The 26,001-nt window shown below is 40.2% G+C and overlaps 1 protein-coding gene across 7 annotated transcripts in view; it reads right to left on the reverse strand.

The window, feature by feature from the left end:
- Window positions 1-368: 368 nt before the first annotated feature.
- Window positions 369-26,001, reverse strand: part of pbx3b (pre-B-cell leukemia homeobox 3b) — an 83,685-nt gene continuing 58,052 nt past the window's right edge. For 2 of the 7 annotated variants that reach the window (XM_041788615.1, XM_041788616.1), the window contains exons 3-10: window positions 18,544-18,785; window positions 15,279-15,469; window positions 14,147-14,282; window positions 13,337-13,366; window positions 7,551-7,716; window positions 6,900-6,977; window positions 4,029-4,118; window positions 369-1,540 (exon numbers count right to left, since the gene is read on the reverse strand). In XM_041788615.1, the coding sequence (XP_041644549.1) occupies window positions 4,072-4,118; window positions 6,900-6,977; window positions 7,551-7,716; window positions 13,337-13,366; window positions 14,147-14,282; window positions 15,279-15,469; window positions 18,544-18,785 (890 nt within the window). In that variant the 3' untranslated portion in view covers window positions 369-1,540; window positions 4,029-4,071. The remainder of the gene's footprint in view (window positions 1,541-4,028; window positions 4,119-6,899; window positions 6,978-7,550; window positions 7,717-13,336; window positions 13,367-14,146; window positions 14,283-15,278; window positions 15,470-18,543; window positions 18,786-26,001) is intronic. The other 5 variants (XM_041788617.1, XM_041788618.1, XM_041788620.1 and 2 more) reach the window with 3 other exon arrangements.

The raw sequence follows: 26,001 nt of genomic DNA on the forward strand, positions 1-26,001 counted from the left end.
AAACATCTTTAATACATTAGAATCACTGCCACAAATCATTTGTCATGACTTTTTCAGTTTCAGAATCACATACAATAGAAAAAAGAGAAAAGAAGTTGGCCACCCTGTTGAACAGAGCTGAAAATGTACAGTTCTGAATACTGAAACCTCTATGCATTACACTTTTTATAGTCACTTTTTTCATTTCTTTTTTTGCATGATTTAGTAACAAGATGAGCAACATTCAAAATGTTTTTTTTTTCTTCTTCAGTATTTACAACAGTTTTACTGTTTGGTGTTAATTTATCAACAATGTTCATCGCGACCCCCCTTCGTAAAATTCAGACCGACAACATCCTCCCTGGCCCCTCCCTCCCTCCCCCCTGTCCATTTGTCATGGTATTAATATTGTTATCAGTTTTTTATTTTTGTCATTTTACGTCGCCGTGTGCAGCCACGGCATTTTATTAAAAGATTAAAATATACATTAGATTACATAGAGAATGAAGAGTTTACAGTGTTACAAGATGGAGTCAAAGTAACTACAGAAAAACATTAAATCAGAGCAAAACAAAGTGTGGTGGTGATGCTGTTTAGAGGTAGTAAGTGAGCACTCTAAGCTACAGAAATGTTGGAAATTATCGGTGTGTATGAACTGGAATGAGGTAATAAAGCTGCGTATTGATTGGTGGGATGTATAATTACTCTTAAGCTATATTATGTACAACTTTTCCTGTGTAACGGGGGCCGGCTCCTGCGTGCCGTGCATGACGGGATGATCTACTGTTGTTGGGGGGTTTGTTTGATAAGCAGTACAAAAAAAATGTTTACATATGTACATACTAAACATCAAATTATAAAATATGGAACGATGTCATGTTAAAGTCAAGCAATCAATTACACTCTTTTATGTTGCAGACTTTGAATAGTGATTTCCATGGACTAATGTATACAGCTGTAAGGCAAAAATAAATCTTGAAAGGAACTACAAAGCTGCCATGAAGCTGTCAGCCGTAGCATTGTTGAGTTGCTGGACAAGATTGCGAGCGCATTACAGTCAAAGAAACAGCTGCTTTAATCTATGTGTGGTATGACCTGAAAGAGAATGCAATTATCAAAGTGGAAAGCAGTAATTAAATCAAGAATTAAGCAAATAAAAGTGCCATGAATGACTCTGAAAGGAGCGTCATCTTGTGTTCAAAGTCCAGATCTGTAAAGTTAGCTGTTTGTTGTTTGTACATGTGTGTGTGCTTACCCCTACAACAAACAAACAGAGCGTGATGATTTTTGAAGACAGAAAAAAATCACTGAACAATCAGGAAACACTTAATGATGGATGATGTCAAACTGTAATTGTATGAACTTTTGAAGGTACAGGGAAACAAATCCGTCTTGAAAAGTCTTTTTTTTTTTTTTTGTTAAAAGAGTCCATTTGCCCATCTGGAGGCGCAGATGCATTAATAGCGGATCAATTCGAGGTATCGGAGTGCACACTTCCTGGTCCTTCTGTTGGAGATATCACAGAAGACGGAGTCGTTGCATCTTGCCACCCTCCATTAGCCTGCGACACAAATAGGAAAAGGGTTGAGATTACAATCACGTACAATCTCTGCAATCTGATCTTGCCACATTTTCCCTCCCAAAATGTAACACAACACTCCAAAGATGGAAACGAGACATGGAAGCCGGTTGTGTCAGCTGACATTAAAATGTTCCTCACACACACTGACGCTGTGTGATGACTCCTTTGCGTTACAGTAGCATCAGCAAAGACACCCTTGGAAACAAATTTGTCTCGTGTCCCGACCAATGGGAGCTCTCCCCCTGAAATCGGCGTCTAAGCAGATTTCTGCAACGGCCGACAGCTTGTCGCTACATATTCTGCTGTCAGTCAGGAGGAGGGAGGGCTCGGGCCGGGTGAGGTGGGGAGAGCTGAGTGGAAGTGACAGGGCAGGGCCTCTCCCAGAGAGCCAGTCTTAGCCAGCCTGACTCTGCCTCGCTCCAGGCGTGACCTAGCCTTTACTGGATCCTTCTACGTCACCGCCAACAGAGCTAAAGGTTAGGCTATGCTAATACATCTATAAGGCACATTCAGGTTTCTCTCCAACAAAACAGGAGCTTAAGAATGATTCAGATTTTGTTAACACAGTCTTCCTCTTGTTTTCTCTCTTTTCATGTGTCGGGGCTGTTCAGTGCCGTCAGTTGCTGTTTTAGTGAGGATCATACTGAGCCGAGCTGAGCCAGTGGGCACAGGTCTACACTGCGCATGGAAGTGAGAAACCTTGTGAGAAAGTGAAAAACACTTGATCCTGGTAGGAGTTGACATGTCTAAAGAGCTTATAGCAACGCGGCTTCAGCAAAGCCAAAATGACACCAAAAGCAGTGAACGCTGGCATCAGCCCCCGCCATTTGTTTACATAGAATGTGTTAATTTCTCTTCTTCATTTCCAGTAACACTGCTGTGAAACTTACGCCTTATTTTTGATGCTAAAGCTTTAAATAATATTAGACTGTGAATATGCGCGTATTATACCCAACAGGCATGACAATATGAAGAGAGCAAACACTGAGCTTCTGATACAGTGCGGAGAAAGCTGTCTGATATTATTCCTCTCTCCCTCGCTCCTCATCCTCTCTCATCAACCAAATTAATCTTTACCCTGATAGCTGCAGATTATGTGCTGCTGTACAAAAAGGCGCCATATCAAACCTCATCAAGGAAGATGGAATTCATGTCTGGAAGGAGCTGCGGGCGATCACATGTTCATATTTTATCATGGAGATAAGGCTATGGAAAATTCTGTGAAGCATTTCTAAACAGCTAAATGCAACAGATAGAGCAACGGAGAGCATTTTTTCTTTCATCCCAATTTAAGGCCTGAGTCAAACTAAGTATTAAAAGATGTTTATTTGAGTAAAGCTGGAGATTTCATTCACCTGAGGTGGTTTATTTAAAAATTAAACTTTGATTCATATCAGGCAATAAGATAAAATACTTTTCTTTAATAATAGCACATTCTTGGTTATTGATCTGCATCTATTTAGTATAATTAACGAATATTACTCTAGAGGGAGTGATATAATGAATATCAGCACTGCTGTGATTTGTTGGAGCTGCAGTGCATATATTTAGCACAACAGCTCGATCTCATGTGCTTTTACTGAACCAATGGTTCTCAAGTGGCAGGTTGGGACCCAAAAGTAGGCCGTGAAGCAGTTTTTAGTAGGCTGCAAGATGTGCCAGGAGAATAAATGTGGCAAAAGTCTATGATGTGCAAGAAGTACTAAGTGGACGTGCAGCACATCTATGCATTTTTTAGGTTTCCTGTAATTAAAGCAAATTTTGGTAATTTTCTCCAGATTTGAACTTATCTTTCTCATTTTCTCCAGATAAAGAACATGGTTTTCCCAAGATGATTAGGATTTTTCCTGAGAAATTACCAAATTTCCCTGCTGTCTTAGGAAAAAGGAATAAATCATATGTATGCACACAGGTTCTTCTGTGCTGTAACTTATTAACATGTTTTTTTGCCCCATCTTTATGTTCAAACATGTTTTGTTCTATTTACAGTCCAATCTGAAAAAATATCTCGAAATTAATTTGAGTGGTGGGTCCAGATGCCTGAAAAGTTGAGAACCATTAGTCTAAACTCTGAAACAGTAAGATTCAGCAATATCATTTAAGAGGGAGTGATGTTGTACTAAATATTAGCACTGCTGTGATTAAATCATAGGCACAAGGCTACAGAAGATAATCACAGCAGTGCTGATAGAATAAAATAAAGGTACTGTATGTTTAGTGATCCAGAGGTACCAGCTAGATAAATGAGGACAAATTTGTCTGCTCTAATAATAGCACACTGTCTTCAGAATTGATGCACTTTTTGATGTCCAATCAGAATACTTGGTTTGAATTAACTGTTGTATAATACAAAATAATGCCCATCTTCTTCACTGACTTTAATCAAATTAGGAGCAGAATTACATAATTTAACAGCTTTCATTTCACTATTATCCAGCTGTGATAAATAAACAAGCACTGTACTTACATTTAAGCCATGTGGACTGTACATGGTGTTGCCCCCCAGAGCATCATTGTATCCTGCCGTCTGACTGATAACATGGTGCAGGGTATCCACCTGAGGGGACAGACAAAGGTGGACAAGACGGTCAACTCAGTGTCTTCGAGCCGGCCGACACTAACTGTGAACATGCTGTGTGAAGCAACAGATACTGACTAGTGTGAAATCACAGAGGGAGTCCTGCAGCTAATGCACTAACAAGGCCAATAGATTTACTGACAAAGCAAGGCTTACTGACTCTACTAGCATGCTCAAATCTGATACATTTCTACAGTATGGAAAAAAATCTTACTAATGACCAAAGTCACAATGATGGCTGTTTAAAACCTGTGTTTATTTGACCTTAAAGCTCCTGTGAGGAGAGTTTAGCTGGCTGTGAAACAGACTGAAATTAATACTGATGTCTGTTTATGACCTAAGTCAGCAAATGTGACTATCAGAAACCAGAGTGATTTTTCCTAGATCCTTAATTTTTATACTTTAAGAAAAGCTGGCGCAGGGTAGGTGTCAGACAAAGTGAAAAACTATTACACAAGGGGTTAAATGACAACTAACAATACACTACATATCTGGGCTCATAAAATTGAGTTAATTTAAACTTTGATATGATAAGAGTAACAATTAAGCATTGTTGACTTCTGCAATAAAAAAAGAAGTAATGGATAACCAGAATTTTTTTTGAACCATTACTTTGATTTTTTTTTTTTTTGTGCAACTTAGACAAGTGCAGAATTTCGGATTTGTCCATTTTCTACGCACCTGTATAATGAAATAATTAATTTTTAAATGTATCAAATTGAATTGAAATTGAAATAACAGACTATTGTTTTCCGACATGTAATATTGAAGTATTGAAGTTATGACAAATTTACTGATGATACAACTTTATCGAAAGTTTTCTAATTTAACAAAGACATGATATTACTTTAAATTTATGAATAAACATTATAGTTTAATTTATATTTTCTGACAGTGAAAATCAATATTTCCTATTTTTCCCTATTTTTCTTGATTACTATAATAATTAAGAAAAAAAATTCATTACTGGTAGTAGAGCTGTCATGTGATAAAAAAATAATTGTAATTAACTAAGAATTATATAGCTAATTGCAATTAATCTCCTTTTTTGTGGCATTTTTAAGTTCCACTTTTTTACGTTTAAAACTGTTTTTGTTGCATTTTGGATTTTGTACTGTTTGAACTAACTGACTTCCTGTTTGACCTAATTTTATTCTGAAAGAAAGGGAAATTCAGGTGAATTGAAGATTATCACATTTACTTTGGAAAAAGGAACTTGTTATGGATTGTAAAGGAAAATAAGGGAGGAGAAAAAAGCTAAATGTTTAAGAACATCAGGTGCAGATGACTTTTGACTTGTCCACTGAGCTGTCTCTGAGTTTTTTAAAGTAAAATGAGACATTAAGGAGCATTTGGGTACTTAAATTAAATTAAAAAGGAGAATGCACTAATTATGGACCTTAAACGCATAGCAATTAATGCATTAATGCTGACAGCCCTGATTGATGGTTTTAAAAAGTGTAGAATTTATGCTCAAAAAAAGTAATACAGTTAAATGCTACCGTTTCACCGAATCACATCAAACCAAGAGCAAATGGCGCCCTCTACTGGTTTAAAAAGAATATCCCTGTATATATTATATATGTATTGGAATCTATCTATATATGATATATTGATTTAAAGCACCTGTATTTGTATCCATTTGTAATGCTGTTGTGAGGTATTGTAACATCCCTCATTTACATACAGGACAAAATCGTCAAAGACCGTTCTGTCCACAGTCCACAAAATCGAACAGACCATAAGTTTCTCACAGGAGCTTTAATCGTGACTGAGCTTTGTTATTTTTTTCCCTAAGTGCGTAGTTGTTATAGTGTTTATTGTGCAGCTGCATTAAACTAGCAGAATGGAAGACATCAACAACACACAATAACAAGATGAGACAGAAAGATAGCAATATAAAAATACAGACAAAAAGGGGGGAAAACACAGTACCAAAAACCCAATACCAACCCAAGAGTTCAAGTCAAAGCCAAATGCATTCACTAAATGTTTACTTTAGGTGTTTGGAATAGAAACCAGTGAATTGCTTTGTGGCGTGGGATCATATTTTGGCTGCCAAAATATTCCATCCAAAGCGAAATAGTCGGTAAACACTCAAATCGATCGGTGGTTTTAAGAGGCCTTGATGTTTATATTTTGAAGTGTGTTTTTTTCTTAATCATCTATTTTTGGATGTGCTTCAGACTGCACTGTGGATGGCTCAGTCAGTACACAGGCAAGACAAGGACAGCTCTCTGCACTGCTAGAGTCAGGAACTGTCCCCGATCGTGGATCCTACCTGTGACTGTACATTGGCTCCGACTTGTGCCCCTTGGTAAGAATCCCCATTCAGACTCTGCATGCTCAAGAACATGTCCCCAGAGTTTGGGAGGTTAAAAGAACCTGAAGAACCTGGAAAGGGAGGATGTAAGTAGCTGAATACATGAGAAGGCTATAAAGGGGGAAAAGCACAGACACACACCACGCACACAGAAAAATACACTGAAGAATGAATCCCATAAAGCAAGCAACTACAGGGAGGTGAAAAGAAACAGAAGAAATGCAGAAAGACTCTAGAGGATCTATTTTTTCATAAATGCGATGGACACAAATGAAATGAAATCACACAACACAAGGGGGACCAGTTCTATATGCGGGCTTTGGTCGCTTAAGCTCCCAATTGTTCCACATCACCTACTTCCAATCTAAAAGGTTTGGCAGGGAGGTATCACATGGTAAATGACAAGGACAATAAGAAGCTTATGAAAAGAGCAGTACCAGTAAACATGTTGGTTAAAAGAGTGTTTTTGCTCTCGGCAGAATCCAGCTGAAACTCTTCATCTTTCATCTGGAAGCCTGGGTGCAAGAAAAAGGGACCACTTCATAAGCTTACCACACCTGGACGCAGGTCAACCAAGTCCAAACTCAGCATTACATCACTCATATGCATGCCCTTTTAGGCCTCTATATATAACTCTAGTCAAAATAAAGTGCACAAATCATTTTGATATTCTGCTATTACTGTAGGTAAAATGCTCCCAGCAATCATGTTCCACTTTATTTAACAGAAAAACAACACGACTATTCAGTGGGGCTACATACCATTACATTACAAATGACATGAAGTTGACAGAAAGTCAAGGGGAAAACAAATCCCATGGCATCCCTCTGATTTTTTTATATTTTGCCAAAAATACATATGTTCTCAGTTCACAAGTCAGGAACGCTGTCTTTATGCATGAGTTTGCTCTGCATCAACTGTCTTATAGACAGGAGACACTGTGATCCCTAAGCTGGGAGCAGAGCCTGTCACTCTTCTCTGTGTGAGCAGTGCATGAGAGACTGAGGCAGGTAGGCAGCAGGTTAACAGCTGAGGTAGAGGGCACATCTTTTATTTTTATTTTTTTGTCTAGATGCAGAAAGGCCTACCGGAGTTGGGTGTGGTAGGGGAGTTGGCCTGGCTGTTCTGCACTGCAGCGGCTGCAGCATGCGCCGCGTTTACGGCGGTCTTGGCGGCGTACAGGTTGGCTTCTTCCTGAAACTTGCCGATATTTTTCTTGTACCGGATCCTTTTGTTGCCAAACCAGTTGGATACCTGTGGGCGAGAGCAGAGGGAGGAGGAGCAGACGAGTCAGACGTCAAGCAGCCACAGCAGCGTGCACTCAGCAGTGTGATTGTTTCAAGATGTCATGTTTGGGTCCATCAAGTACCCAATTCCCAGCCCCTGCAGTAATGTCCGCCGGGTACACGAGCTAATTAAGCCGTAATCAGGAGCCACTTGTGTCTTCTCATGGATGGGAGCATGACATGCTCTCAGATGTGTCTCCTGACAAAACTAAAACACAAGGGGCTCCTGCTGCACACACACACTAAAGTCATGTGATATATACAGGAGAGTTCTCCTATCAGGGCTGATTGTTAAGGATGCAAATCCCTCAGTGAGATATGTGAATGCTCTTATTTTAGCCTCTGAGGAATTCTCACTGATTCCAGATCAGTGCGTCTACATGACTGACACCTTATGTAAATGTGAGATTATGAAATATTATTGATAAAATACAGCCATAGTAGTGTACAGGAACATCATCTGGGTGGGAAATTATAAATAATCCAAAAACATTGCATGTCTATTTTTATAAAGCTTAAAAAATGGATGCACATCCAATGATAATGGAATAAACGCTTATTTTCTTTGGCTACCTTGGGCAGTTATATGCTTAAGTGTGTGCTAAAGCACACTAAATAATTGTAGAAGCAGTTTTTGTTGTTTGTACTTAATAAAAAATTGACTTAATGACACAGACCTGCACACATTTTGAGAATCAACACTGATTATCAGGGCAGTCAGTGTTAATATATGTGTGAAAATAAAAATAAACACTTAACCAAAGCTAAATGGAACACTAAAGGCACTCTGGATGTAGCATGGGGTTTAATGTTATGTCTGTAAGTGGGTACATTCGGATTTCTTGCAGCTGGAAATGCTAATTCTGTTGGATTGTAACGATGACATCCAGCATCAGTCAGACTGAAAACTTGTACCGGGGTGAACCTTATGTGTGAATGCTGGCTCTGCAATAACTGTGGAATAATAATGAGGTGATGCTTGTTTTTAATGGTTCTATAAATTAGAGTGTCTTGTCGTTGTGCCGCTGCCCCCCACCCCACCCCCTCCTCTCAGGCCCTGCAGCCCACGGCTGGACCAGCCAAAGAGCAGCTGCCCCTAATGACGCTTTATTTAATTTCCACCCATGTGCTTAAATTTTAATATCCCCAGCAGCCCGCCGATGCTGCGGCGTGAAAACTGACTGGATTTGCAGGACATCAGATCATTTCTATCCTGCACGTCTCTGTGCTCTAAATCTTTAATATCTAGGCAATTAAAATTAATGACCATTCAGCCGAGGCCCACTGTTGGCAGGGTTTCCTTGACATCAATTGTTTGATGGGTTTACCTAGAGGTTAAACTAACAAGCAAGGTTTAATTGGAAGCAATGAAAGCCCTGGCCATCATCCTTTTTACTTAACCTGCTTAGAGTGGATTGTGGAGCCAAAGACCAGGCAATATTCTCCCCTTTTAGACAGCTCACAAAGTGCTGTAAAGAAACCCTGGGAATCATAGAAACCAGGTTCTAAAGCTCATTCGTCTGTTTAATATACAAAATGTTTGTGCAAACAGTGGTTTAAACAGAACTACATTTATTAAAATGGTGCTTTGGTGCTTGCACATAAAAACATATTCGATTAAAGTTGACAGTGGTAGATTAGTTTACTTTTTACCATGCAGCAGTAAGGCCCTGATGCATGCTGATTCTACAGATTAAGATTAAAATGATCTCATTTTATGTGCTAGATTCCTCCTGTTTTCTACCACTACACAGTGCTACAAGCCTGGAGAGACTTTCCTGCTCTTTTCTGGACTTTACACCACCCTTCTCCGTCCTCCACCCGCTTCTCTCCTGCCCACTGAACTCTGGCTTTAGTGATTCTGGGGTTCAGCTAAATATTGAACAAATGCATTGCTCTGGAAGGTGTGGAGCACAACCCAATCTACAGAACTAATTCCCTTTTATCTTGTGGCAGGCCATGCATTCAATTGACTCCTATGTGTGGTGAGAAGCAGGTTGTGAGATTGAATTACCTGACATCAGCAGCCTCAGAGGCAGCGATTGTATAATGACCATGCAGACTCCGTGCAAGAACACGATATCCGCTGCCTACACTCCTGCTGCCCACGAGAGAGGCCGCCGAGCTGTGGTTAATAATTCAAACTATTTCACCCTATTTCAGGTCAATACTGCTCACTAGCCATTGTAAGGCAATGCATGATCTGTGTATGATCTCAATATATCCGAGGTTACAGCGCCCTGTGCCTTAAATACACATACAAAGGTGGTCTCACTGGCTGTGATACCATCAATTATACAGGCCGCATTAATAATGAATGAGAACTCAAGTCTTAGCTCCTCTATATTCACTGTGTTCTGAAATATTGAAAAGCGCCACTCTGGAGAAAAATGTCAGAAAACTTTACACTGAATCTGTCTTAATATTGAACAATTCCCATAAACCGTAACAAACATGACCTCTGCAAACCCTGACACAAAGCGTCCAATCACAGGCCTTCATTCAAGGGACTCAAATGCAACATCCTGCATTTAAACCACCTTTATGGTGATTTTAACAGATCACTGCACTCAAGCTGCTTTCTAGAGGTGGGACTCAGTTTAAATGACATCAGACACACAGATAGGACTATGGGGGGAAATAGCAATAGAGCAGAGGATTAAGATATTTTGTTTGACAATATTGTGGCAATAAATAGATGTCAGGTATCAGTCTTTTATAAACCAATTATCCAGTCATTATTTTAGATCCTTCTGAAACTTTTGACAGTAGAATAGTAGAGGCTGCTTTAGTTAACATCATAAATCAAAAATTTATCTGTTGCTGAAGGCATTGTACAACTTTTTATGTACAACTTGCATCTTTAAAAATACCTATAAGACCACACACGTTAGCATCCACTTGGGTTGGGCTATGTGGACCTCAGTGTGTTTTACAATCATCAGGTGCATGTAACATTTCTGAACACATTTATGACAGTGATAGTTTATTTGCTTTGTTTGCAAAGCTGCAATCAGATATATCAAAGTGAGATTAACTGACCATTATTAGATGTTTGCACTTTTTTCTTTTCTGATAATGTTCTCACAGAAACTTCTGACTGAAAAAATATTATTTGTGACAAAATAATTATTTTATTGTAAAGTATTGCATTGACAGGGTTCTAGCTATTTCCTCCCCTTACTCAAACATTGCTGAATTTTAAACCTGCAATACTCTTGTGTCTAATAGTATTTCATCGTATTATGCTGAATTAGTATGCTGTATATCACATTACAATGTCAAGGCAGATGATTTCCAATCTTCACTTTTTACTGCTAAATTGTAGAACTCTTTTTTTTTTTATAGCAGGGGTTCTCAAACTTTTCAGCCCACAACCCCCAAAACAGCAGTGCCAGAGACCGGGGACCCCCACTGTACCTATGGGTGGTTGAAGAATTGTTGAGCACAATCGTGCATATTTAAGAATAGTTTAAGTGTAGACCTACACTTTAAGGATTTTTTTAAACATTACTTTGATTAAATCTCACCAAATGACCATGTTTTTATTTTACAATTAACACATTTTATGCATGTGTTGTTTTAGGACTGGTTAAAATACACAATTTGAAATCATTTAAAGATATTCTCTATTTTTTGGGAGGCATCTGTTGACCTCCTCTCAGTGTCTCGTGGCCCACTGAGGACCACAATTTATAGTATTGTATGGTACTATACCGTATTACATCATATTATAATGTCAAGTCTATTTTACTCATATTAAGTATAATTTAAGTATAATTTTACTATAACTACAGTATCATATTATATCGTATGGTGTGGTATCATACAATATCCTTTATCATATTGGTACTGAACCGTATTGTATCATAAATCATATTGACTATCACAGTGCATATTATATTGTATATTGTAACCATGTAGTACTGTACTGTTCTGTATTGTATTGTATTGCATATCATATTGTTTCATATATTGTATTGTGCAGTACAGCATACCATAGCATATTGTATTGTACCATATCGTAAGTAATGTATATTGTTGTATATTGTATACTGTATGGTTTACAGAATCACACTCTCCATATTGGTATTATAATTTGTATTGTATATTGTATTGCGTATAGTACCATACTGTACTGTATGGTATTGTTTATCATATATTGTCACATACTGTGCACTATATCGCACCATACCATACCGAACCATATTGTTTGCTATGGTATATCGTATGGCTTATTGTATATTGAACAGTGTTTCCTATCGAGCCATATTATATCATTTATTTTCATATATTATACAATATATTGAACCATATCTTATACCATTATAGTACCATATCTTACAGTATCGTATATTGTAATGTACATTTTATACTGTTTCCTAGTATGCCCTATTGTATCATATCAGATATTGTCAGGAAATCTTACTGTGCCATACCCTACCAAATCATATTGTATCGTGTATTATAATGGTTTATAATATTGTATTTTATACCCATTAATCGTATCGTATCATCACATCAAACCTTTGATCCCTTATTAGACTGATTATTTAGCATTGATAGTTTATTCAAATGTAAATTACACTTGATTTGAACTTCAGTAATGTGTTTCGTTGAAGTCTCTCTTTCAAGGAAAGATGCCCGTGCATCACTTGTGCATTTGATGATCCCTGTTTCTACACTGATGCAGGGGGTTTCATCACTGATGATGTATTGAGCGTTTCTGCAGACTGATATTGACATAACGTTCACTGCTGATGGTTTTTACTTAATGAACTGAGCGTGCAATAAACAAAGCACACAAAAGAATTTTGGGGGAGTGTTTGAAAAATGACTTAGCAGATCCCACAGAGTGTCTCTGTGAGTCTGAAGGGGATGGGGCCCGATGAGGGATAACACACTTACAACCATCATGTTGAGCCTCTGACTTTGTTGCTCACTTAAAATGAGCCAAAGCACTAAGAATAAGTCAATAAGAATGTCTGCCATCGAGGAGAACGCCACTAATGGGGCCTGAGATGAGTTCAAGTGCATTTTTAAAAGCTCTCTAATTTCTGTTCGGACTGATTTGTTCTCATGGGAAATGGTACAGTGGCCCTCGGAAAACAGAGCGGAGCTCCATTTGTGAGGTCGGAGCCATTTTTTAAACAGCTACAAAGCACACAGTGATCACAAGCCTGGATAAGATAACTAAGAGTGAAGTTTGCAGGTTGAAAAGACCACAAAATTGGTTATAGCTCTACAACAAACAAAGAAAAAATCATGTCAACAATAGCCAAAAATAAACATTTGTACACACATAATACGGTGATAACATGAGTGTAGTTCAAAAATATGAATCAACCAATAATATTCCAATAGTGTTCTTGTGTGACTTAAAAGGTGGATGTAAATGCTAAAAATCTTCTTTTTTTAAGAAATATAAATCTAAAGTTTGATTGTTGCAACATATAATAGCATTAGCATTGTTCCAGTGGTGTGCGGGAGGGAGGGTCTGTGCAGTGCAAAACTGTGAGGCTAATACATCATACATCAACAAAAAGAAAAAAAATGAAAACAGTGGATCAGGAGAAGTTATGACATACCTGTGATACTGTGATGGTGCTTCCCACCCCCTGAAGGCAAAAAAGAATGGGCTTTTACAGTATCTGACTCTTCATGACTACACTCAATATACCCCTCAACACCCCCTCCCCACACAGAACAAAAAACACTGCAGATTATTGTATAGATTCATGTTTCTCTCATACCGTGTCTCATGAGGACAACCACAGAACAATAGAGTATGAAGGGAAAATCTAGTCACAATCATAGCAAGAAAAAGAAAGCACAGGACAGTAATGCTGTGGATGTGGGGGTTTGGTGTGAGAGATATTGCCTTCAGGTTTAGAAGCTAATCTATAGATAGAGTGGGAAAGTCTAAATCTAAAATATATCTGTGAATTAGCGGAGTCTTGCAAGGTCACTTGGACAGAAAACATCCTAATAAAAATCATCCAGTGTTTTTTGAAGCAGGAGACTTTAACTGCTTTTCTTAAAGTAATGGATGATGCTATTTTTCTTCCCCGCTTATGACCTGCGTGACTGACCAGGCACCGCAGAGAGAGCACACATGGTGGATGGGAATGAGGGGGAAAAATGGCAGGGGACCCTGCGTTAAGGAAGGACAGCATAGTGCTTTGATTGAGGCCAAGATGATATAGGCCTCCCCTCCCTGTGGCCCTGCTCTGACTGACTGGGACCAGCCTTGACTGAAGCATCATTAGGCAGCCACAATGTCAAGGTTAGCTAAGGACATTGTGTCTTGTCGGCAGTGCGACCTACGGTAACTATCCCTCTAGGCTTTCCCCACCCTGATTACCCACCAGCTACTGTTAAGAGGAGCAACTACCCACCTGGGAAACTGTGATGCTGCACTTCTTAGCCAGCTCCTCTTTGGCCTCCTCGCTCGGGTACGGGTTGCTGAGGTGTGAGTAGAAATATTCGTTCAAAATTTCCGTCGCCTGCTTGCTGAAGTTTCTCCTTTTCCGCCTGAGTTGGGAAAGAAAAAAAAAGAGAAAAAGGCCGAGCGAGCCCTATTAGCGGGGACCAGCATTAACTCATCCATTTGGATCGCACAAATTGCACAATCAATCTCACACATAAATGGTGAAAATAATGAGGAATGGGCTCCGAGGGCCCTCAGGAGCTGGATATCGTGTCCTGCTCCAAGAGTCTCGTCAACACACGGAAGACCAACCAGACTCAGACCAATAACAAGCACACGAGCTCAGCCACACAAACAAACACAGTCACAAAACACATACAATGTTTAATTTGGTCTGTTGGTTTGCAATCTCCAGTCCAAGCGTGTAATGTGCAGAGTTTAGTGCAGCGGATGGGTGGGCTTTGTGATGGAGCGCAAAGCCCAGTCGGAGTGCATCTCGGTGCATTATAGAAATCACGGCATGCACAGTTGAGCATTGTTCCTGAAGTGCCACAGCCCCAGGGATCTGCAGCAGAAACAAGCTAACTCTAACTAGATCTGGGTCCCCTTCTCTCCCAAGGGCACTACTTATCATGTTGTTGAGCATTTGCTTATTTTGCCTTGTTTGCTGCGCTTCACACAGGCAGCGGGCAGCCAATGTGCTTCCACTTGGCTTGTTTGGCCCCCAACTTGTGCCGCGTTTCTCTGCAGAGCTCCTCACTGCATCACGCTGTTAGTGATTAGATTAATCCCAAACACCTGCTGATGACCTCCCCTCCATCCATTACACACCGCTCGCCCCCCTGTTTCATTTGGCCCTAACTGCTATCAGGTGTGGGGGCATGATTGTCTTGAAAATGGATAATGCACAGGGCATGGGCACACTTGAAATCATACATCCCTGCAGTGCTCAAACTGTGTTCTGCGCCAAAAAAGTTAGAAGAAGAACAAAGTTCAGACCAGCTTTCAGTCTAAAAATGACCTCGCTCACTGGATTCTACTTATATGGGTCACAGAAAGCAATACAAGCTTCTAGATCCAAACACACACTATCAACTGACCTGGCATCAAGGAATCTGGAGCGCAGGATCATGACAGCCTCACAGGTGCTCTGTTTCAGCTGCATCTGGATGGAGCTGAACTTACGGTGGATGATTCCCACCATACGCTCGATCTCTTTGGGGGAGATGGGCCGCGTGCGGGACTGTTCCCTCAGCAGGTTCATCACGTGGGTTGTGAATTCGTTACACGCCTGCAGAGTGAAAAAGACACAATAGCAGCCAAAGTGAGTTCTAAAAGTATCTCTAATCAACTCAGAAAACAGCAACTCAGAAAAGCACTTGTAAGATATTCTAAAGTTATCCACCTTTAAAGAGGAAGTAGGTTAATCAAATGCAGGGTCTTTTTAGCTGAAGTGTGCCTTTTATATATTACTTTGATGACATAATCGGTGAAGTCATCCTTGAATATAAATGCAGATATGCAATTTGGCCAGTCCCTTAATGCAGAGCGAACTCAAACAGCTATTTTTTTTCGGTAAACCAGTAGTTCATACATGATTAATTAGAATAACTCATTTACGTAGTGCACACTTTAGCTCATTACTCTGAGTAAAATTCGTTAAGTATTTACATTTAGATAATTAAAACCTGGAAACACCCTTAAGAAAGATGCATTTACTCCCAGTGAAGTGTTGTGTGCCCCCACGTCCCCACCTCCTCTCTCAGAGAGCTGCGAGTAAATTAGTCTAATTTACCTCAGTGGCTTGCTGAGGCATCACTGTTACACCTTCTATTTTCACCCATAATGCCTCTGTGTTTAATGGCAGGCTCAAAGTGCTAAGTGAAGGAGACGATCATACTTTGGTTTAACATGAATGACGAAGGTGCCGCTTGGATATCTATAATCAGCTACAACACAGTGAATAATACTGCAATTTTTCTCCATGCCGCTAACACATGCATGCTCTCTGTAATTTCCCGCTAATGCACTGAAAGAGCTGTTTGTGGAGTTCAGCAGCAAAGTGGAGAAAAATGTACCACTCACTACCATGGGAGTTAAAATAGCTGGGTGAACTTTTTGGTGGTGAAACACCAGTAAAGCTATGTGATTCTTCTTTTCTTTGAGGGGAAGAAGAAGTGCATTAGAGGTGTCTAATTTACCCCTAAAAATTCTGGGTGAAATGAGTCACTCCTACCCAGGTATACTCACATTCAATTGGATGCTGTGTTTCAATGATTTGGAGTTCAAACAAGGTGTCTTTAGAAAGGTAACAATCTTCCAAGATTGTCAGACTCACTGTATCTGACGCTGGTGTTGAGTAATACAACAAAAAAATAACATATTTTTTTCTGTCTAGATTTGTATTGTGAAACAGAGGCCTGTAGATGACTATAGCTGGGAGGTATTAGCTGGAAAACTACTGGACCGAAGCATGAAGCCTTGGCTAGTTCAGGTTGATAACAGAACAGAAAATGAGGATTTTACACTTGTTTTTATGAGGAAAAGTCCAGGTGCTAATAGGTGCCTGGAAAAAGACACTAATACAGCAAATACAGTGGACAACCGAGAAGAACAGCAACTTTGAAATTCTTCAAAACCAGTCCATGGATCTTTATGGATACAGTCCTACTTTTGGACTAAAACTTTGACTGGATTTAGGTTGTGACTTTTGTTTGTTTGTTTGTTTTCTGACAAATAGGGGAGACCGGGTATGGTTGTAATACTGAAAGAGTTGTAACCAAGCGGCACTCTCCGGTCCTGAAAAATAAAGCCGATGTGGAAGTGCAAAAAACTGCACTTGAGGCCAGCTCGAGAAACACCAACAATCACATGTACAACACATGTTAAAAAGCGTTTTGTTGTTGTATTTTTTACACTAGAAATAAACTGGTTTACAGCCTGGTAAAAAAAAAAAAAAGAAAAACCTGTCTCATTAGCTAATGTCTTCATTAGCACACACAGTACAGGGGTTGAATATCTTTGTATCATAATTGTTTTGATTACATTTAGGAAATGCACTGATTTGCACATCTCATTTGATTGACAGGCAAATGCTACCTATCTGTCAACCAGAAGGCAGGCTCTTGTCTGCTGTTAGGTTGATCCAAAGTTGGGCTGAGACAGCGATTTCAATAAAGAAGCCGCCACAGATTGGCTTCAAAAGCTGTTTGAGTCCGCCTATTGTAATCAAACAGCCGGCGTCACACAGGTTTTGCCTAATTCTTTCTACAGTCTATGGTTTCAACATTATTTCCAAAAATCAGGGATAAGTTAGATGCGTAATTAGTTTAGTGTTTTCCCACTTTCTAGTCCCTCATGGTAATTTTCAAGGCTGGGAACAGTTGCATGTGGATTATCCAGGACAGATTAAGTCTGTTTCAGGCAAAAATGTTGTACATTTTTCCCACACTTATTTTAAAGCCATCATGTTGTTACAGCTAGCAGAAAACCGGTTGACAGGGGTAGGGTTGGGTTGTAACGCAAGTCTTAGGTGTTACAAGCATACCCTGACATACCACTATTAGCAAGTTTCTGATATTTATCATTTACAGGATCCTTAGGAAGTGGAAACAAAACACAGACACAAAGCAGAAAAAAACAGTCATTTGTACAATAAATACATCTGAGACTCACTTTTCTGTGTAAGAAAAGTGTGTACATCCTCATGAAAACATTTGTCTTATTTGCTATCTGGGAGCACACAGATGGCCTAGCAGTCCAAGGCCCAAAAATAAATCTTTATTTGTTATCTGGGACCTTGAAGACATAGGAAGTGGGTAAAATGTACCCAATGCATTCCCTAAGTCTACTAGGCCTACGCTCCAGGGTTACCAGTGTTACCACTATGATTTAGAGTACACACATAATGCTCTTAAACACAAAGTGGCATAGGTTCCTATTGGACCAGCAAGTTCTACTCAGGTTCATAGTGTGAACATTAGATCATAAGGCTTGAAAAACTGTTCATTAACTCTGTTCTTTTATACTAATTAACACACATGTGAGCTTATTTTGGTTCGACTTGTAGTAAACAAATGTGTGTACCCAATATAAAAGTTTGAGTGTTCTAGCTCAAATATTCGAAGCATAAAGTGTTACAACCATACCCGGTCTCCCCTATATTAATTGTGGCTGCTGTGGCGGTTTGCCACTGATATGGTTTACATGGTATAGAAGGATACTGAGAATCAGAGCTTTCCGGTGGTGCATGACATGTTATATTCATATTTTGTAAATAACTGAATAGCTGTAAAAACATCTGCTGGCCTACCAGTGGGCCCTCGGATTTTAATGGGGTTAAAGGAATTTCCCAAACATCCTCACCTGCTCATATTTCTCTAGCTCTGTGTGGTAGATCTGTCTGATCTGGGTGAGTTTGGCTCTGTAGTCGGAATGTTCAATGGAGTTATCGCCCGCCCCGCCAGCGGCTGCTGCTGCAGCTGCTGCGGCCGCCGATCCGCCACCTTTTTCTGGCCCCGCCACGCCCTCTGCCAGCAGCATGTTGTCTAAACGCATGAGCTGGGGGTCCGGAGGGTCCTCTTCCTGGGCTCCACGGATGCTGAGACCTGCAGGGACACATAACCGAGTCAAAAGGTCAGGATATGTCACAAAAAAACTCAAATATAACAGATAAATCAGATCATACAGTTCCAGACTGACTTTTTTGTTGCCATTAAAAGCATTATGTCTGCATAGTCTGCTATTGTGCGATGTTTCCCCTGAAGGTATGAACTGGGTGCCTCCTGTGCATGTGCTGTGTTCCTGTCGCCCCATGTCTATGCCTGTTCTCTTTTATTTACACACTGCGCTGCACACTGTGTGTACGGGAAGGCTGACATGACAGCAACATCCATAAACTGACAAATGCTCAATGGTGAAGTGGCACTTCTAGTCTGTGAGAGGATGCTAAACAGAAAACTATACCTCGAGTAAGTGTCTCTGTCTTTGACACAGTGAATGCTGGGAGCCCCAAAAAGTAACGACTGCCTTCCTGCTTTCTATTGGCTTAGGAAGACTGAGTCTTGTATTATTTTACAGTCCTGGTTTTGCAGTGTTCTGAGAAGTCATAAAAATGTGCTGGAGAAATAAAATGGCAAATGAGTTCAGAGTCAATTTTATGTAAAGTGCTCATTCATGTAATCAGTTTTTGCTCTCAGACCCTGCTGTTTTTCTGTCTCGCCAGTCTGTCAGCAGGTTGTAATCACCCAGCAGACACACACCTTGATGCACTGGCAATGCCAGCACAAAAAAAATACACAAACAAAAAAACCACACTGCGGGTCAGAATTACAACAAAAACAAGCCGGAGCAATCCGCTCCAATAAGTGGATATAAATGTGGCTCAATGGGCAGTAAATACTGAGTGGCTACTCGAACGTTATGATTACCAGAGTTGTTTCAATTCAATAATCCCTCCCGCAATTCAGGGATTTTCAACAGCTCATTACAGCTTCATTAAGATATGGCCAGCCTCTGGATTCTAAATAAGAAGATTAGTGGCTCTATTGTGTCAGCCAGTAGGCATGCAATCAGAGGAGCCCTTTTAGCACGCTTTGACCGACTGACCCTGCACAACATCCACAGGAGTAAACACCAGAGAGGGAGAAAATACTCCTGAATAAAAACAAATTAGGAAGCACATCATATTGTAGCCGCCCCTCTGATGTTTTCATCTCTGTTGGTGTTTTTGTTCGGCTGCAGAGCAGCTGAAAAACAAATTTGACTCTATTTATGGATGGGCTGGCTTTGAGTCTTTTAGGTGTAATGGTGTGAGAGGAGTGGATGAATGTGGCTATTTGTGTTGGAGACATTGAGATGCTGGACGAGGCTCCATCAGGCTTGCACAGAGCCAAGCCCATCCATGTGGACAATATGCCACTGCTCCACTAACCCTTATCCACATCACACTGCATCTGCAACCTAACTCCACCCAAAGCTCTCGTTCTGGAGCGACTCGGCTGTTTCTTTTCCAGTTTGTGCAGCGGGAAGCAAAATGATTCAAATGTTGGCTGCTTGGAGTCCTGGCTACAAATCTCAATGTGCTCCAATAGCTGGTGGTTTGTCTGCCACTAAGGTTCATTTTTTCCTAATTCACTACTTACTCCCTCTCTCTGATTCCACACAGGCGCAGCAGGCTGCACCCTCTTTGTGCTGTGGGTGGTGGTAAGTAGGTAGACATGTTTTTCATGTCAGGTATATTAAATATAACTCTGGGACGCAGCGTACATTTCCACACCAAACCCAGTTGTCACTTTCACTCCACTCACTCTGTATCCAGGGGAAATGCAGCTAGGGGAATTTACAGGGCTTTTCAGCTAAATGGGCATAAATCACCGGTTTCATTCAAACTAAATAATCACAGACCATAAACAGCTACCAGTCTCTTACCATATATAACCACCAAGTTCCTGTGTGCAATAATGTGCCCATTCACAGCGAAGGAAAAGCCAGAGCGAGACATTAGAAAGCGACATGTAATTCTGTTAGTCTGGTGACATGTGGAGTGGCCGTGACATTTTTATCATACGTGTCCATTTCTATTTGGGAAATCAGCGGGATAAAAATGATTACCGCACTGCCCCGAGAAGCAGACGGCCCTGCAGGAGTCCACCAGGGTGTATTTGTGCCACTGCAGCTGCAGCTGGCCATTCATAACGCACATGTAGGGAGGGATGACGTGCCCGTCTCAAGCGGATAAATACTAAAAATTAAAAAAAAAAAAAGGGAAGAAAGAATACAGACAGGAAAAAAAAAACAGGTGGAGCATATCTCAGTCTGGCTGTCTGTTTCCCTGCACCTTTGTTAGAGCGGCTAAAGATTGTGGATTCACTGTCTAAGCTCAGCATCATCACACAACTTCCACAAAATAGGCTCAGGCGAGATAATATCTTTAATTTGCTGTGTGGTTGACAAATCTGTATAGTAACTTGCAAAGCCACAGTCACATTCTAGCACTACGATGCTGCTCGCCTGCTCAAATCCTTATCCTGTTTTTGTCTGATGATATGGGTATTAAAACAAGTTTGGGCACCCGAGTTGAGCTCTAATCCACCTCCACAGTCAAAGTGGGATTAATCTCAGTGCAAAGGGAGAGTGCGGGAGTCGTGTCACCTTGGTAAAGCCTGCGAGCAATAGGAACTTAAGAATGAAAAATCTATATATGGTGTGGTATTTTAACAAAGCTCTGATGAAACTGGCTCACTTAATTACCAGCGTTTAATGATGTAAAAGGAGAAAAAAGTGAAATTGTAATAATAATGTAACATGTCCTTAATCAGCCTCATTTGTCACTCAACAATGCAGGTGGAGGAGCTGAGGAGAAAGCACTTGCCTATATGATTGTTCCTCATTCCTCCTGTGTGACTGAGACAAAAGGAGACGCTGTGATTAATCCATCGCTATCAGTCAGGGGTGGTTCTTCTTTTCATTTTTTACAGGTTTCAACGTCGCTATCAGATCCACGGAAGTAACAAATTTGACAGATAAAGACAATGCGGCCCCTTTTCTCTCATATACTCTCCCCTGTTCTCTGTTTATAATCATTTCCGGTCCTGGGCTGTTGTCTCGTACATCATTCCCTGCTTGAAGCCCTGACAGTGATCTGAGCACCGCCTCGGGCCGCTCTCCTTTTTCCTCCCACCTCTTTTCCCCCCTGTGCCCTCTTTTATTCCGTGGGCTTAGCTGACCTTTGGCCCGCTGCTTGTTTACTCTCATCACTGAAGTGTGAGCAGGAGAGCCATAAAGGCAGAGCCCTGCTGGGTTAATGTGGCCTGCTGAAGAGGGAAGGGCTGGCTCTGGGCTTCTGCAGCTCATTCTGCTGCACTGACTGCACCGTCAGATGCCAGACAATACACTGGAAGAGAAACACTTTTACAGATACAGCCAGAGTTTTTCTTTAGATGTTACTCTTTTATGTACCAACTTTTTAGGTTTTCCGACAATTGTTCAGTGCTTACGAATGTGCACTGCATAAGAGTGAAGCCAATGACTATTTTTCCTTCTCTGAACTGATCCTGATATTTAGACTAATATAATTACCAAAGCCAAACATTAGAAAATGAACATATGTAACATTGGTGGAAAAGGGATTGATAACATTTGCTGAGTGCTATGCTAGTGTTGGAAACTATTCAACTTTTCAACATAACAATGTACCAAAAATTAACTTATATGTATTTTTCTTAAGGATAATCAAAGTCTAGACTGGAACCAATACCCAATGTTAGCTGCTGTAGGTTCAGATATTGATATCTGTGTTGATATCTTCCAATATTGATGTCAGTATTGATATCTGCCTACACTGATACCATTGCAGATTTATTGCCTGTACTCATACCAGTACAGATAATTTTGCCCATACCAATAACATTGCAAATAACTGCCTGATACCAATATTTGCTTTTACCAGTACCATTACCAATAATCCTGAATACCAATAACAATATGTGCTTATACCAATTCCAGCATCAGTTATTCTCCTTATACAAATACCAGTACTGGTAATCGGCCTATTATTATGATATCAGTGCTAATATCTGCCTGTACTGACACAAGTATTTGCCATTACCAATACCAGTACCTCTAATCTGCCCATTACAGTACCAGTACTGTACAGTAATGTCTAATGTGCTAAGTCCAGTATACCAATGGCGATATCAACCTACTGACATCCAGCCCACAGAATTGTAACTTATTTTGACTGTCCATTTTTGCCACTTTTAACCCATTTTTGCCACTTATCAGCCTTTCATCATTTTACACCCAATTTTAACCCTTTTTTCTTTCTTAACCCATTTCTGCTACTTATATCCCAATTTTGCCTCTCTGTAACCTTTTTCTGCATTTTTTTTGCCATTTTTTAACCCTTTTTTGTTACCAGTGTTCACCTGTTTTTGCCCCTTTTTGTATTTTTTTACGATTTATTTTACCTAAAAGCCTTTTTAAGTTCCTTTTACTTTATTCTCTGGCATCCTGCAATTTTTGTACATCACTGCTTAGCTATGAAATCTGACAATGCTTGCCAAATGGTTAAGCCATGTGCAAATCCACATTCCTTATGTTATAAAAAAAAATCTGTTTTAAAGGGGGAAAAGGGGTTTACATTCTGAAAAAGGCTATATTGTACTACAGCATAGATTAAAAATATGTTGGGTTTTTTTTTGTTTCTTTGATAAGAGTGATCAATATTCAGGTAAAAAATAAAATGATAACATATGGTTATCACGATTAACTTTAAAATGGACCATGATTATGCTGACCACCATGGGCCCCCTGTTTAGCTGGGCCCCTGAAAACTCTCCCCTTTATCCCCCCTTATGGACTACCTTCCCTTCTGATACAGCGATTAATTAGCCTATACTGATTAAAGTATCAATAAAAGCCAGTAAATATACCAGCTCTTTTTAATTCTTTTATTGGTGGGAAATGAGTCAAAACCCACTGGCATACATGTAAACTACACTGAAACTAGTACCAATAATTTGTCTATACTGATACCAGTAATGGTACCTGCCTATAGTAGCAGGCTTGACAGATACCAGAGATGACACTGGACTATCGGAATACAGCACTGGTATGTGCCCAGACAGATACCAGTGATGACACTGGACTATCGTGATACAGCACTGGTATCTGCCCAGACAGATACCAGTGATGACACTGGACTATCGGGATACAGTACTGGTATATGCCCAGACAGATACCAGTGATGACACTGGACTATCAGGATACAGTACTGGTATATGCCCAGACAGATACCAGTGATGACACTGGACTATCGGGATACAGTACTGGTATAATTTGTATATGTGGTTATTTGTACCTTGCCTCTCTCTGTAAAGCACTTTGGTCAGCTAGTGCTGTTTTTAAATGTGCTATATAGGCCTAAATAAATTTGACTTGACTTGACTTGACTGTATGCCTGAACAGATACCAGGGATGATACCTGCTTATAGTAATACAGTACCAGTATAAGCCTGGACAGTTACTGGTGTTTTATACCTGCCTATAGTGATACAGTAGCAGTATATGCCTAGACAGATACCTGTGTTGATACCTGCCCATCGTGATAAAGTACCAGTACGACTGATACCAGTTCCAATATCTGCCTATATTGTTAGGCCCCTACTGGCCTATGCTGATGCCATCATAAATTTCTTTTTATAGGAATACCAGTATTAATAACTTCCAGTACTGATACCTGTAAAAAACTGATCAACATTGCACTAAGGTGGTCTGGCCTTGTATTTTATTTGACAACACACACCACGACTCTGTTACTTCCGCCACTGTTTCCAAAACACCCTGTTCATTACATGTAACCCTGACCTCCTGCTGCTCCTCTCCTACCTCTAGTGCCTCTAGCGAACAGCCCCAGCCACGTATCGACACTCTGTTCATCTAATTGCATTGATCCGCAAAGGTCTCCCAAAGCTAACCAATCGAAACAGAATTTATTTTCTGTCAATATTTGCAAAGGTCATCTCTCTTAAAGCCGTGGAGTAGACCGTGTGAGCAGAAAGGAGGAGGAAGAGGAGGAGGAGGAGGACCGTGGCATCTAGCCTGTTACTGAGGCTCGTCCAAGGTGAGCTTTAACTCCGGTTTGGCACTCATGATCCAAGGCTTCTAATCCACCGTGTTATTAAAACCCGCTGCCAAAGCAACACACTAGAGACTACAGAGGGCTTAGAGTATCCATTTCACAAAGAGGCCAGTGTCACTACAGCCGCGTTCCACGTCTCCTTTGACTTCATATCATCTCCTTTGTCGTGGCGCCTGGATCAGACTGACTTTCAGCTGCAGAAGCGGGGGAGTGGGATCAAATTACCATTGAAAATCTTTTGTTCTGACAAATGAAACATAAGGATCCTCTTTCATCGACATTCTTAAAGGCTTTTTTAAGCTTGGCCTACATCCACATGGCACAAAGAATCTGAGAGAATGCCTGCGGGCTCTCTCTTGCATGTACAGTAATTAACATGCCATTAACACATTAATACACATTAACTATTCCCAGTGTTAATGGCAGAGTAATTACCATACCTGATACCACACTGTGGGGAAGCCAAAGCACATTTGCCACTTTGTGTTTCACTTTCTTTGTTGAGTGAGATGAAGAGAGGAATATGGGAAGATGGCTTATGTTGTTCTCTAACCACAGAATATCAATGTCTGTCTATAATGACTGAGTACAAGTTAAAATCCTCATTGAGTGGTGGGACGTAGCCACACTGCACCTGTTGGTTTACCTCCCACCTTATTTGAAGCTTTGAATTCACTTATTTTCATATCGGCAAAAAGTTTGTCTTATTATGATACCAGGAAGTCACCGATCCTTGTTGACAGATACCACATAGCATTCACTGGCCATAGGAATTCAGATTTTTTCTCCCAAGTTTAATGTGTAATAAAGGTAATAATATGAGACTTTTGACCCTGTAGATGTAGCACTTTGGCAACAGTCTCTAAGACTAAAACAAACTCCTTAAGTGTGCTGCCTCCTCTTCTCCCCCTGCCGCTCCCTCAGTGTTTGTAGGACTAATATCCACTGAGTTATGATCCCAAAGTTGATTCAGTTTTTATTTTGCTTAAGTATTTTCAACCAAGAAAGTCTTTTCCTTCCACCATGGTTCAAAAAAGGTATATGAAACATGTTTGAGCCTTTGTACACTGAGTCCATTGTTTTCATCAGAAATTTCCGCATGTAGGAAAAGAAAATCAATCTCATGTTGTTCTAATCATGTTTGCACAGTGACGCAGAAACTCGTTATCTTTTGGGAACAG

This window comes from Cheilinus undulatus, linkage group 5, assembly GCF_018320785.1.
Source record: "Cheilinus undulatus linkage group 5, ASM1832078v1, whole genome shotgun sequence".
Classification (NCBI taxonomy): Eukaryota; Metazoa; Chordata; class Actinopteri; order Labriformes; family Labridae; genus Cheilinus; species Cheilinus undulatus.